The sequence below is a fragment of the Oncorhynchus kisutch genome, linkage group LG14 (genome assembly GCF_002021735.2).
Source record: "Oncorhynchus kisutch isolate 150728-3 linkage group LG14, Okis_V2, whole genome shotgun sequence".
NCBI classification, from domain to species: Eukaryota; Metazoa; Chordata; class Actinopteri; order Salmoniformes; family Salmonidae; genus Oncorhynchus; species Oncorhynchus kisutch.
This window is the reverse complement of record NC_034187.2, coordinates 13702457-13718133: the sequence shown is the minus strand read 5'-3', so window position 1 is coordinate 13718133 and position 15677 is coordinate 13702457. Positions and strand designations below refer to the sequence as shown.

Sequence of the window (15677 nt, the reverse complement as noted above, 5' to 3'; positions counted from 1 at the left end):
CTAGAGGCTAAAACACTCTAGATCCCCATTACTCCACAGAGAGACGCATACAAAGATCTCCCTCGCCCTCCATTTGGCAAATCTGACCATAACGTCATCCTCCTGATTCCTGCTTATAAGCAAAAACTCTTACAGGAAGTACCAGTGACACGCTCAATACGGAAGTAGTCTGATGAAGCGGATGCTAAGCTACAGGACTGTTTCACAGCACAACAGGTGTGACCTAATAGTGAAATACTTCCTCACAGGCACTTCCCAACAATGCAGAGAAAGAAAAAGAGAAATAATAGAAAAGTAAAACAAGTAATAAAAATAACAAAAGATACACAATGAGTAATGATAACTTCATTATATACAAGGGGTGCGGGTACTTTAGATGACCTGTCAGGCAGAGAGAGCTTGCATCTCCCAAACAGCTGGTGCGTGGAGTGAAAACCGACAGCGGTAGGAGAGATGTTCCAAGTTATGATATCTACTAGAAAATGCTAAGGCAAGAATGGGTATGAAAACCAGGAATTCAACTAATTCAAAGTCTTGGTTGAATATTTGCCATGCGGAATTGAGTCATCATGGAATAGCCTCCCTTAAAAATCCGACATTTCCTCTAGGCTCTTAAGTCCTTGAAAAGTTATTGACGTTATGATGGCCGATTAAGATGTTCTACTGCTCCAATATAATTATTGTGTGATATAATTTCTGACCAGTTTTAATGAGAGATGTCGTCGCTGTCGTTTGTTTCCCGCCATTTCAATTGAAGGGGGTTGAATGTTCGCTTCAACTGTCTATTCCATACAAAGCATTCCGATTACAAAGCATTCCGATTACAAAGCATTCCGATTACAAAGCATTCCGATTACAAAGCATTCCGATTACAAAGCATTCCGATTACAAAGCATTCCGATTACAAAGCATTCCGATTACAAAGCATTCCGATTACAAAGCATTCCGATTACAAAGCATTCCGATTACAAAGCAAACACGGTTATTGGTCATTTTCTCGTTTTAAAACATGAGACATTAACTCTTCAACATCTGACCAGCTACCTGATGGACAGACTTCATTAGTGTGTTTCAGTTAGGAGCATGCTGTCAATTTAGTCAGGTAATGCCCACATTATTCTTACAGTGCCTTCAGAAAGTATTCAGACCCCTTCACTTTTTCCACATTTTGTTACGTTACAGCCTTATTCTAATATTGATTTTATTTTTATCCCCTCAATCTACACACAATACCCCATAATTACATCACAATAACCCATAATGACAAAGCAAAAACAGGTTAAGAATGTTTTGCTAATCTATCAAATCAAATAAACTGAAATATAACATTTACATAAGTATTCAAACCCTTTACTGAGTACTTTGTTGAAGCACCTTTGGCAGCAATTACAGCATTGAGTCTTCTTGGGAATGACGTTACAAGCTTGGCACACCTGTTGAGTTTCTCCCATTCTTCTCTGCAGATCCTCTCAAGCTGTGTCAGGGTAGATGGGGAGCGTTGCTGCACAGATATAATTCAAGTCCAGGTTTTAGCTGGGCCACTCAAGGACATTCAGAGACTTGTCCTAAAGCCACTCTTGCATTGTCTTGGCTGTGTGCTTAGGGTCATGTCCTGTTGGAAGGTGAACCTTCACCCCAGTCTGAGGTCCTGAGTGCTCTGGAGCAGGTTTTCATTAGAGATCTCTCTGTACTTTGCTCAGTTCATTTTTGCCTCGATTCTGAATAGTCTCCCAGTCACTGTCGCTGAAAAACATCCCCACAGCATGATGCTGCCACCACCATGCTTCACCGTAGGGATGGTGCCAGGTTTCCTCCAGACATGAGGCTTGGCATTCAGGCCAAAGAGTTCAATCTTGGTTTTATCAGACCAGACAATCTTGTCAAATTAAAATCAAATCAAATTTTATTTGTCACATACACATGGTTAGCAGATGTTAATGCGAGTGTAGCGAAATGCTTGTGCTTCTAGTTCCGACAATGCAGTAATAACGAACAAGTAATCTAACTAACAATTCCAAAAACTACTGTCTTATACACAGTGTAAGGGGATAAAGAATATGTACATAAGGATATATGAATGAGTGATGCACAGAGCAGCATAGGCAAGATACAGTAGATGATATCGAGTACAGTATAACATATGAGATGAGTATGTAAACAAAGTGGCATAGTTAAAGTGGCTAGTGATACATGTATTACATAAGGATGCAGTCGATGATATAGAGTACAGTATATACGTATGCATATGAGATGAGTAAGTAACATTATATAAGGTAGCATTGTTTAAAGTGGCTAGTGATATATTTACATCATTTCCCATCAATTCCCATTATTAAAGTGGCTGGAGTTGAGTCAGTGTCATTGACAGTGTGTTGGCAGCAGCCACTCAATGTTAGTGGTGGCTGTTTAACAGTCTGATGGCCTTGAGATAGAAGCTGTTTTTCAGTCTCTCGGTCCCAGCTTTGATGCACCTGTACTGACCTCGCCTTCTGGATGACAGCGGGGTGAACAGGCAGTGGCTCGGGTGGTTGATGTCCTTGATGATCTTTATGGCCTTCCTGTAGCATCGGGTGGTGTAGGTGTCCTGGAGGGCAGGTAGTTTGCCCCCGGTGATGCGTTGTGCAGACCTCACTACCCTCTGGAGAGCCTTACGGTTGAGGGCGGTGCAGTTGCCATACCAGGCGGTGATACAGCCCGCCAGGATGCTCTCGATTGTGCATCTGTAGAAGTTTGTGAGTGCTTTTGGTGACAAGCCGAATTTCTTCAGCCTCCTGAGGTTGAAGAGGCGCTGCTGCGCCTTCTTCACGATGCTGTCTGTGTGAGTGGACCAATTCAGTTTGTCTGTGATGTGTATGCCGAGGAACTTAAAACTTGCTACCCTCTCCACTACTGTTCCATCGATGTGGATAGGGGGGTGTTCCCTCTGCTGTTTCCTGAAGTCCACAATCATCTCCTTAGTTTTGTTGACGTTGAGTGTGAGGTTATTTTCCTGACACCACACTCCGAGGGCCCTCACCTCCTCCCTGTAGGCCGTCTCGTCGTTGTTGGTAATCAAGCCTACCACTGTTGTGTCGTCCGCAAACTTGATGATTGAGTTGGAGGCGTGCGTGGCCACGCAGTCGTGGGTGAACAGGGAGTACAGGAGAGGGCTCAGAACGCACCCTTGTGGGGCCCCAGTGTTGAGGATCAGCGGGGAGGAGATGTCGTTGCCTACCCTCACCACCTGGGGGCGGCCCGTCAGGAAGTCCAGTACCCAGTTGCACAGGGCGGGGTCGAGACCCAGGGTCTCGAGCTTGATGTTTCTCGGCGTCTGAGTCTTTAGGTGCCTTTTGGCAAACTCCAAGCAAGCTGTCATGTGCATTTTACTGAGGAGTGGCTTTCGTCTGGCCACTCTACCATAAAGACCTGATTGGTGGATTGCTGCAGAGATGGTTGCCCTTCTAGAAGTTTCTCCCATCTCCACAGAGGAACTCTAGAGCTCTGTCAGAGTGACCATTGGGTTCTTGGTCACCTCCCTGACCAAGGCCCTTCTACCCAGATTGCTCAGTTTTGACGGGAAGCCAGCTCTAGGAAGGATGAGTCTTGGTGGTTCCAGACTTCTTCCATTTAAGAATGATGGAAGCCACTGTGTTCTTGGGGATCTTCAATGCTGCGGAAATGTTTTGGTACCCTTCCCCAGATCTGTGCCTGGACACCATCCTGTCTCGGAGCTGTGCCTGGACACAGTCCTGTCTCGGAGCTGTGCCTGGACACAATCCTGTCTCGGAGCTGTGCCTGGACACAATCCTGTCTCGGAGCTGTGCCTGGACACAATCCTGTCTCGGAGCTGTGCCTGGACACAATCCTGTCTCGGAGCTGTGCCTGGACACAATCCTGTCTCGGAGCTGTGCCTGGACACAATCCTGTCTCGGAGCTGTGCCTGGACACAATCCTGTCTCGGAGCTGTGCCTGGACACAATCCTGTCTCGGAGCTGTGCCTGGACACAATCCTGTCTCGGAGCTGTGCCTGGACACAATCCTGTCTCGGAGCTGTGCCTGGACACAATCCTGTCTCGGAGCTCTATTGACAATTCCTTCGACCTCATGGCTTGGTTTTAGCTCTGACATGCACTGTCAAATGTGGGACCTTATATAGACAGGTGTGAGCCTTCCAAATCATGTCCAATCAATTTAAATTTACCACATTTACCAACTTTGCAAACATTTCTAAAAACCTATTTTCACTTTGTCATTTATGACAAAGTTAATTAATAACTTTGTCATTAATTAGTGCGACCAAATCGTGTGCTGGTGCCACCAACTGAAAAAGTGTAGAACCCTACAGGGTCTCGGCAGCATCAAGTCAGAAGGAAACATACTCTCCACATGGTCCAGTGTTCAGCTCAGTGCTCAACTCCTGAATGTCATCGACTCTCACCACATTAGTCATGTTGAATGAAAAACTCATTATATACAGTACAGCTAAAGCATATCTGACTGACTGTGACCTCGTCGTACTTCCCCCATCCATCCATAACGGTTTAGTAATAATAATAAACAGGGGTATTCCTAAGCTCTGTGTGTGTGTGTGTGTGTGTGGGGGGGGGGGGGGGTTTAAAGCAGAGGAAAGCAGCAGCAGAAAACAGAATAATTCTTCTTTCCTTGCTTCAATCATCATCACACACACACACACACACACTTCCTGTATGGAGAGAAGTCAGCTCATTGGGTTGGAGGATATAGATTAATGCTGGCTGAGGATTTTGACCCTGATGCTCTTTTTGTTGTTTCTCTCCTCACTGTGTGTGTGTGTGTGTGTAACCTATGTGTCGATGGGCAACCGGAGGGTGCATGTGACGCATCTAGTACAGTAGTGCCAAGGTAGAGGTTAGTTGCTTGCCTGCTTACCACATGCTTGCATACTCGCTACCACAGTCTAGCCCTTGTGGTGAATTGGGGAGCAGCTTCATCTACAAGTCTCCCCTTGCCGGTACAAACCCTCTCCATAACCAAGACTCCTGTCGGGCCTCCTCGCAGCTGCACACGTTAACTGGTTGTCTTCAAACCCCAGGCTAACCCGCAGGGGATCTTAGAGCAGCAGTGGGCCCCAGAGATGTGTCTGTACGGCAGGGGATCTTAGAGCAGCAGTGGGCCCCAGAGATGTGTCTGTACGGCAGGGGATCTTAGAGCAGCAGTGGGCCCCAGAGATGTGTCTGTACGGCAGGGGATCTTAGAGCAGCAGTGGGCCCCAGAGATGTGTCTGTACGGCAGGGGATCTTAGAGCAGCAGTGGGCCCCAGAGATGAGTCTGTACAGGTTCACCTCTGTGTGGACACGTCCTGGCAGCCATCAGCCACTCTCTCGCTATCTTGTGGGTTCGTCTGGTACGACAAAGGCTAGGGGAGCACACCCTGAGAGAAAAGCAGCGCGCGGTAGGCAGACGCCGACAGACGGGTTCAGGAAGCCTCCTGCAGTGGAAGATACTGGGTTTCCCCCCTTGCCACTGGAATTTCAACCTTCCTACAGTGAAGTAGTGCTGTTGGGGATGGCGCAGCCTCAGCAGAACTTTAAATAACTTCCTTTGCGCAGGTATCCACTTCTGACCTCACAGGGGAAGCAGGCACAGGGCTATTATGGTCGCCAGCAGGCACAGGGCTATTATGGTCGCCAGCAGGCACAGGGCTATTATGGTCGCCAGCAGGCACAGGGCTATTATGGTCGCCAGCAGGTACAGGGCTATTAGGGTCGCCAGCAGGCACAGGACTATTAGGGTCGCCAGCAGGCACAGGGCTATTATGGTCACCAGCAGTTGGGACTTGAGTGGCAGCTGCTCTCTGCTAACCCGTGTGACTGAACAGTTATCTACCCAGCCTCACCGAAACACCTGCGGAATAAGTGAAAGACTCATGTCTCTCCGTATCCTCCTAGCCAAGATACGTTATGCTGCTCTTCTCAACGTTACCATCTGAAAATGAGGCAAAGCACTGCTTCTATCAGAATTCTGACACCATCACAAAATTACTGGACACAAAGCGCACAGGACAGCCCCACATCTGCTACCCTCAGCAAGCAAAAGCATGCATCGTGCAAGAAGTGCAAACAACCTTGTATACTCTGCAGGCACAGGAAATACAAATTGAAAAACGACATGCACAATTTCTACAACTCAACTAAAGCTATCTATGGTCCTAAAAGTCGATCCATCACTGATGGCCTTGAGATAGAAGCTGTTTTTCAGTCTCTCGTTCCCTGCTTTGATGCACCTGTACTGACCTCGCCTTCTGGATGATAGCGGGGTGAACAGGCAGTGGCTCGGGTGGTTGTTGTCCTTGATGATCTTTTTGGCCTTCCTGTGACATCGGGTGGTGTAGGTGTCCTGGAGGGCAGGTAGTTTGCCCTCGGTGATGCGTTGTGCAGACCTCTCTACCCTCTGGAGAGCCTTACGGTTGTGGGCGGAGCAGTTGTCGTAACAGGCGGTGAAACAGCCCTGCAGGATGCTCTCGATTGTGCATCTGTAGAAGTTTGAGTGCTTTTGGTGACAAGCTGAATTTCTTCAGCCTCCTGAGGTTGAAGAGGGGCTGCTGCGCCTTCTTCACAACGCTGTCTGTGTGGGTGGACCAATTCAGTTTGTCCGTGATGTGTACATCGGTGGAAAAAGGAAACCACCTTCCTGATCCTCCCAAGGAGACGGTCCATCTGGTTACCTGAGATTCCCCTTTGGGATCCTAAATTGATCACAAGTGCAAAGCAAGCTACCTGTGGCCCCAGTCCAGCCTCTATCACTGCATTTACTTGGTTCTTGGCATTATCTGTGGTGATTGGGATATGGTTATTGGGCCTCTCTACCTTCCACTCTGCTACTGATCCCAGCAGTACCTGCGCCAGAGTTGTGCCCGTGTTACTCTCATAGAGGGGGTGTGTCTATAGCACCGGACTTCACATCTCCCACTCCTCTGTGGTGTAGTGAGCAGTCACAGTCATGTAGCTTTCTGTTACCCTGGAGGTCCACTCCTCTGTGGTGTAGTGAGCAGTCAGTCACGTAGCCTTCTGTTACCCTGGAGGTCCACTCCTCTGTGGTGTAGTGAACAGTCACGTAGCTTTCTGTTACCCTGGAGGTCCACTCCTCTGTGGTGTAGTGAGCAGTCAGTCACGTAGCTTTCTGTTACCCTGGAGGTCCACTCCTCTGTGGTGTAGTGAACAGTCACGTAGCTTTCTGTTACCCTGGAGGTCCACTCCTCTGTGGTGTAGTGAACAGTCACAGTCACGCAGCTTTCTGTTACCCTGGAGGTCCACTCCTCTGTGGTGTAGTGAACAGTCACAGTCACGTAGCTTTCTGTTACCCTGGAGGTCCACTCCTCTGCGGTGTAGTGAACAGTCACAGTCACGTAGCTTTCTGTTACCCTGGAGGTCCACTCCTCTGTGGTGTAGTGAAGAGGTGGGTGGAGGGCTGGATCTCCATTGGCAAACCATCTCTGTCAAACCACCTCTGTCTTGGTGGTGTTGATAGACAGTCCCATCCTGCTATAGACCATCACAGCCCCTACAAGGACAGACTGAAGGTCTTCCGGAGTGTAGGCCACGAGCGCAGTCATCAGCAGTCATGCAGCTCAAGAACCCGCTCCGTCAAAACCTTGGTGATTGCTTGGAGCCTTCTGTTGTTGAGTAGGTTAACCATCCAGCCTGAAGTCCATCGCTCCTCATGCTCCTTGTGGGGAAGTTGGGTGACAAATAAGAGGAAGATGTTAGATTACAGGTGCCAGCACACACCCCTGCATCACACTGATGCTTACTCCAAAGGGAATTGACTCCTACCCTTCTATGGCCACCCAAGCCATCATCCCATCATGGAACCGGCTAAGGATGTTAACAAAATTGTCTGGACAGACACATTTGAGTAGAATGCCCCATAGTAGTTCCCTGCTCTGTGTCGAAGGCCTTGGAAAGGTCCTGTTGTTGTTCACCGTACTTCTTCTGGAGTTGCCGTGCCGTGAATATCATGTCGACTGTACTCCTGTTCTTTCTGAAGCCGCATTGTGACTCTGGCAGCAGTTCCCCTGTGATGTTGTTCACCAGCCTGTGTAGCATCACATGGGCCTGGACCTTGCCGGCAACAGCCAGAGTGGATATCCCTCGGCTGTTGCTGCAGATGGACTTGTCACCCTTGTTCTTATAGATGGTGACAATGTTTGCATCCCGCCACTGTTGGGGGACGATCTCCCAGTCCCAAACCTCAGTGATGTACTGGTGGAGCGTTCTTTTGCTGAAGTAACCTACCTTCTTAAGTATCTCTGCTGGGATGTTGTCAGTGCCATCAGCTGTTTTCATGGTCAGACTGTTAAACAGCCATCACTAACACTGAGTGGCTGCTGCCAACATACTGACTCAAATCTCTAGCCACTTTAATAATTCAAAATTGGATGTAATAAATGTATCGCTTGTCACTTAAACAATACCACTTTATATAATGTTTACATATCCTACATTACTCATCTCATATGTATATACTGTACTCTATACCATCTACTGCATCTTGCCTATGCCGCACAGCCATTGCTCATCCATATATTTTTATGTACATATTCATTCCTTTACACTTGTGTGTATAAGGTAGTTGTTGTGAAATTGTTAGACTACTTGTTAGATATTACTGCATGGTCGGAACTAGAAGCACAAGCATTTCGCTACACTCGCATTAACATGTGCTAACCATGTGTATGTGACCAATCAAATTTGATTTACATATAAAGTGGGTAAAACAGTATGTAAACATTATTAAAGTGACCAGTGTTCAATGACTATGGGGCATAAGTTCCAGATGGAATTAGCTGTCTGCCTTCCTTCACTGACAGCCAGGTCTTATAGGTGTTACAGATACAATATCTGATCACAGATCAGCCAACAAAAGGCTTTAGAGAGGTTATACACAATAATTACAGATCTGTGGAGTGTTGAATATCCAAACAGACAAGATGTCACACACGTGTCACTATCAACACATCCTCTCACCTCAACACGTCCTCTCACCTCATCAACTCTTCAAAGGGGGAGACACCCTGGACGCAAACTGTTACAGACCTATATCCATCTGCCCTGCCTATCTAAGGTCTTCGAAAGCCAAGTCAACAAACAGGTCACTGAACATCTCGAATCCCACCATACCTTCTCCGCTGTGCAATCTGGTTTCTGAGCCGGTCACGGGTGCACCTCAGCCACGCTCAAGGTACTAAACGATATCATAACCGCCATCGATAAAAGACAGTACTGTGCAGCTGTCTTCATCGACCTTGCCAAGGCTTTCGACTCTGTCAATCACCATATTCTTATCGGCAGACTCAGTAGCCTCAGTTTTTCTGATGACTGCCTTGCCTGGTTCACCAACTACTTTGCAGACAGAGTTCAGTGTGTCAAATCGGAGGGCATGCTGTCCGGTCCTCTGGCAGTCTCTATGGGGGTGCCACAGGGTTCAATTCTCGGGCCGACTCTTTTCTCTGTATACATCAATGATGTCGCTCTTGCTGCTGGTGAGTCTCTGATCCACCTCTACGCAGACGACACCAGTCTGTATACTTCTGGCCAGTCCTTGGACACTGTGCTATCTAACCTCCAAACGAGCTTCAATGCCATACAACACTCCTTCCGTGGCCTCCAACTGCTCTTAAAACCAAATGCATGCTTTTCAACCGTTCGCTGCCTGCACCCGCACGCCCGACTAGCATCACCACCCTGGATGGTTCCGACCTAGAATATGTGGACATCTATAAATACCTAGGTGTCTGGCTAGACTGTAAATTCTCCTTCCAGACTCATATCAAACATCTCCAATCTAAAATCAAATCTAGAATCGTCTTTCTATTCCGCAACAAAGCCTCCTTCACTCACGCCGCCAAACTTACCCTAGTAAGTGACTATCCTACCGATCCTCGACTTCGGCGATGTCATCTACAAAATAGCTTCCAATACTCTACTCAGCAAACTGGATGCAGTTTATCACAGTGCCATCCGTTTTGTTACTAAAGCACCTTATACCACCCACCACTGCGACTATGCTCTAGTCGGCTGGCCCTCGCTACATATTCATCGCCAGACCCACTGGCTCCAGGTCATCTACAAGTCCATGCTAGGTAAAGCTCCGCCTTATCTCAGTTCACTGGTCACGATGGCAACACCCACCCGTAGCACGCGCTCCAGCAGGTGTATCTCACTGATCATCCCTAAAGCCAACACCTCATTTGGCCGCCTTTCGTTCCATTTCTCTGCTGCCTGTGACTGGAATGAATTGCAAAAATCGCTGAAGTTGGAGACTTTTATCTCCCTCACCAACTTCGGTTAGCTGCTCAGATAGCAGATGTTTGATCGCTGCAGCTGTACATAGTCTATCAGTAAATAGCCCACCCATTTTTACCTACCTCATCCCCGTACTGTTTTTATTTGTTTACTTTTCTGCTCTTTTGCACACCAATATCTCTACCTGTACATGACCATCTGATCATTTATCACTCCAGTGTTAATCTGCAAAATTGTAATTATTCGCCTACCTCCTCATGACTTTTGCACACAATGTATATAGACTTTTTTTTCTACTGTGTTATTGACTTGTTAATTGTTTACTCCATGTGTAACTCTGTGTTGTCTGTTCACACTGCTATGCTTTATCTTGGCCAGGTCGCAGTTGCAAATGAGAACTTGTTCTCAACTAGCCTACCTGGTTAAATAAAGGTGTTCTCAACTAGCCTACCTGGTTAAATAAAGGTGTTCTCAACTAGCCTACCTGGTTAAATAAAGGTGTTCTCAACTAGCCTACCTGGTTAAATAAAGGTGTTCTCAACTAGCCTACCTGGTTAAATAAAGGTGTTCTCAACTAGCCTACCTGGTTAAATAAAGGTGTTCTCAACTAGCCTACCTGGTTAAATAAAGGTGTTCTCAACTAGCCTACCTGGTTAAATAAAGGTGAAATAAAATTTTTATATATATATATTTTTTAAACACGTCCTCTCACCCCATCAACACGTCCTCTCACCCCATCAACACGTCCTCTCACCCCATCAACACGTCCTCTCACCCCATCAACACGTCCTCTCACCCCATCAACACGTCCTCTCACCCCATCAACACGTCCTCTCACCCCATCAACACGTCCTCTCACCCCATCAACACGTCCTCTCACCTCATCAACACGTCCTCTCACCTCATCAACACGTCCTCTCACCTCATCAACACGTCCTCTCACCTCATCAACACGTCCTCTCACCTCATCAACATGTCCTCTCACCTCATCAACACGTCCTCTCACCCCATCAACACGTCCTCTCACCCCATCAACACGTCCTCTCACCCCATCAACACGTCCTCTCACCTCACCAACACGTCCTCTCACCCCATCAACACGTCCCCCTTCCCTTCAACACGTCCTCTCATCCCTTCAACACGTCCTCTCACCCCATCAACACGTCCTCTCTTCCCATCAACACGTCCTCTCACCCCATCAACACGTCCTCTCCTCCCATCAACACGTCCTCTCACCTCATCAACACGTCCTCTCACCTCATCAACACGTCCTCTCAACCCATCAACACGTCCTCTCAACCCATCAACACGTCCTCTCACCTCATCAACACGTCCTCTCACCTCATCAACACGTCCTCTCACCCCATCAACACGTCCTCTCACCCCTTCAACACGTCCTCTTACCCCTTCAACACGTCCTCTCACCCCATCACGTCCTCTCACCCCAACACGTCCTCTCACCTCATCAACACGTCCTCTCACCCCATCAACACGTCCTCTCCTCCCATCAACACGTCCTCTCACCTCATCAACACGTCCTCTCACCTCATCAACACGTCCTCTCACCTCATCAACACGTCCTCTCACCCGTTCAACACGTCCTCTCACCCCATCCTCTCACCTCATCAACACGTCCTCTCACCTCATCAACACGTCCTCTCACCTCATCAACACGTCCTCTCACCTCATCAACACGTCCTCTCACCCGTTCAACACGTCCTCTCACCCCATCCTCTCACCCCATCAACACGTCCTCTCACCCCTTCAACACGTCCTCTCACCCCATCACGTCCTCTCACCCCAACACGTCCTCTCACCCCATCAACACGTCCTCTCACCCCAACAACACGTCCTCTCACCCCAACAACACGTCCTCTCACCCCAACAACACGTCCTCTCACCCCAACAACACGTCCTCTCACCCCAACACGTCCTCTCACCCCAACAACACGTCCTCTCACCCCAACAACACGTCCTCTCACCTCATCAACACGTCCTCTCACCCCATCAACACGTCCTCTCACCCCAACAACACGTCCTCTCACCCCAACAACACGTCCTCTCACCCCAACAACACGTCCTCTCACCTCATCAACACGTCCTCTCACCTCATCAACACGTCCTCTCACCTCATCAACACGTCCTCTCACCTCATCAACACGTCCTCTCACCTCATCAACACGTCCTCTCATCCCATCAACACGTCCTCTCATCCCATCAACACGTCCTCTCACCTCATCAACACGTTCAAACTTCTTTCATTGCTGGCAGACAGACTTGGGTTGGTTGTTCAAGGTCATTTGTCTGAAAAGTCAACAAACTAATAGTCTTTGTAAAAGGTTGAACGCAGACAAAACTCTTCTGCTACTTACACACATAGGAGATATGGTGATATCAACACGCAACTGAGGCTGTTATGCAAAGGCAGGCGGGGGGAGAGAAAGCGAAGACTGAGCATGTAGCATAGCATCAGGTTGTGATCAGTGCTTTGAACAGCAAAGAGACAGGGGCTGTCAGGCAGACGGTCTACTCTACTCATCCTGGAAGAATCTTTGATGCCAAACGCAGCTCCTTCAGATGGAACGTTAAGAACCGGAAGACTTTTTGAAAGGTTTTTATTTTCTGTTTCTCACGCCAAGTTGTTTTTTTATTTTGTTTATTAATGATAATACCGCCACAAAATTCTAAATAACTCAGACACACTGCATTTTCACTCGCTGGACTATAGGAGGCTAAACATAAAATATGACAGACAGATCGGTTGGACAGGACAGACAGAGACAGATCGGGTGATGCTCAAATCATAAGGACAGACAGACCGTCGAACAGATAGCAGACTGATCAGCTGGATCGACAGACAGACAGCACAATTTCTTAGGCTACTACTAAAGTCCCATCACATACTGCATATCCCTGACCAACACAAATGAAGCACACCACTCACCTTAAACACACACACACCTGCAAGGACAATTAGCATAGCTGCCACCACACACACACACACACACACACACCTGACAAGGCCCATTATCATAGCTGCCAGCCACTAGACACACAGCAGGTTTTGGTTTCACTACACCACAGGAGCTGTCTCTGGCACAGTTAAACACAGAGATACTGTACTGTCAGGCTGGTAGGATATATGGTGCTTTCACCTGCCCAATACACACAGACAGGCCCAATAACACACACTTTGTAATAATAAATCATTCATAGTCAATTCTTATTTTAAAACCCAGGAGGACTACTGTATGTCTAATTGAGAACATACAGTAGACAGACTATACTAATACAGTAACATCAGAAGCCCTGGCCACACACACAGTTCTGACAGGCTCAGTTTGCCTGTTATATAAATGGGTAAGAAAATGTGTAGTCTGCCACTGAACCCTTCCATTGGCATTTCCCAGTGAGAGGCTTCACAGAGGGAATCCTGAGATCTATGTTTGAGGAAAGACCATACGGAGAACAGACAGGACCGATGGCATTTAATGTTGGGAGAAAACAGCCCTTTTAGCTAAGAGTGTGTTCACCTCTTCAAGTAGGCTTGTAGACACTATCACTGTCATTCACATTAGTCATCAACAGTAAAATACTGACGTACTAGTCAAATTAGTAGCCTATATTAGTATTTTCTATTTGCATACAAAATCCACAATCTTAACAGCTCATAATAACTGCAAGACTCATTGGACTGTCTGAAGGTCAAAGGTGAAACCAATGTATTTCAGTCTCTCTGAAGCAGACATGTTGGGCGGGGGGGGGGCAGCATTCAGGCTTGCAAATGGTCAAGCACTGCTTACTTTCCACAGATACGCATCTGCTTCAGCAAGATGTCATAAATAAAGCTGAATAACTCTTTCCGCTGAAGGTAGAAAGAGTACCTATGCCTAATGATGAACGCCGCTAAAAGAGCGGTAGCGGTACATGTCATTTGGGAAAAACTCCTTAGATATTTCTTGAATAAACCGCTGCCCTGATACGCTCCATTTCAGCACCACAATTCAATGGACAGCGCCTAACCTGAATCTTGGGGGCGGGGTGGGGTACTCGTGTGTGATAGCAATCTGACTACCGCGGAGGACTATAGTTAAGAACGTGTGTGTGTGTCACGAAGCATGACAGGCACGTTACTTTTGTGCACAGAGGCAGTGGAATGCCATTGTTGTCCAACGGAGTCATCTTTGACCTATTATTCTTGCCATATAAAAAGGGTCCGGTGAGTGGAAAAAGGGATAGAAAGCTCAGTAGCCAGAGTCTTGCCTTTGGATTTTTAAAAAGCGATTATACTCCACGGTTGGCTATAGGGACTACAGCTGCACCAAAATACAGCTCCATTTTGTTATGCATCCAAATTAAATCTATTTCAACAGTCATCTGTATTGTTTGGTGCGGCTATATATAACTAGCAATCCGAATGAAAATGACACGCTCGAGAACAAATTACGTCGCAACCTTCCCACACTAAAACTGATGCAATCTATCTGAAATATTTGCTTATTTTCCATATGAATAGCAATACTAAATTGGCAAACAACACATACTTCGGTAACAGTATAGCTTAGCAACAATACAGAAAATAAGCTAATGTAAGAATTCATTCTCATATATGCAGATCTCAAATTCGAGTCCGTGACACTGGCATAACCTGGCTCGTGCTGCTCTGCTTTGCCAGGCTAGTTGCTTTTACCTTGCGTACAATACATGAATTATTCAAATCACTAAACAGTTTTCACCTTCATGGATATATCGTGTTTCTTGCGTATGAAAACCACTGAAAGGATGCACATTTTAGAATATATACAGAGACAAACCTTTGTAAATCACCAGCGATACAGAAGTCAAGAACACGGTCAAGCAGTGAGTGGCAGCAAGTTAACCGTTTGACAGGCTCGAGAAGCCGATACAAGATAGCCACAGCTCTGCTAGCTAGCTGGCCACAACCCGGTGGAGAGCAAGACAGCAAAGACAATCATATACAATTGACACACAAGGGTAGCCGGAGGTGGCAACAAACGTTTTAGACAGATTTGGAAATTACCCGTTAGAATTCCAACTCGTATTTGGTGGTCGTGGTTGGTTAAAATCATCCCTTCCGACGCCATGTTTACCACCGCTCTCGCCAGTACTGAGGATCCAGAGATAATCAATGGCAGAGCGCATCGAACGAGGGGAGGCGGATGGAAAGATATCAGAGAGGAAAAGGCAAAGCGAGAGGATTTACTCCACCCAAAATCTGTCCTCGTGAGATAAGCCTTTTTTGTATGGAGGTCTATGAGAGTGTCGAATTACGACAGACTTATTTGATCGAGTAGATGTTTTGAAATGTTTAGCCTGTTACAAATGTACTGACATAAGTGGATGCACGTGGCATTCCGGCAACTTTAAGTTTGCCTGTTGTCTGCCCTCACGTTG

General features: G+C 47.0%; 1 protein-coding gene across 18 annotated transcripts in view; it reads right to left on the bottom strand.

The window, feature by feature from the left end:
* Window positions 1–15428, bottom strand: part of gphna (gephyrin a) — a 128089-nt gene extending 112661 nt beyond the window's left edge. For 4 of the 18 annotated variants that reach the window (XR_004202689.1, XM_031787879.1, XM_031787876.1 and 1 more), the window contains exon 1: window positions 15304–15425. Coding sequence is in view for 12 of the 18 variants with exons in the window: in XM_031787879.1 (XP_031643739.1) it covers window positions 15304–15367 (64 nt within the window). In the remaining 6 variants the exon portion in view is untranslated. Of the gene's footprint in view, window positions 1–15303 lie in introns of all 18 variants that reach the window. The other 14 variants (XR_004202687.1, XM_031787873.1, XR_004202688.1 and 11 more) reach the window with 8 other exon arrangements.
* Between the last annotated feature and the right edge of the window lie 249 nt (window positions 15429–15677).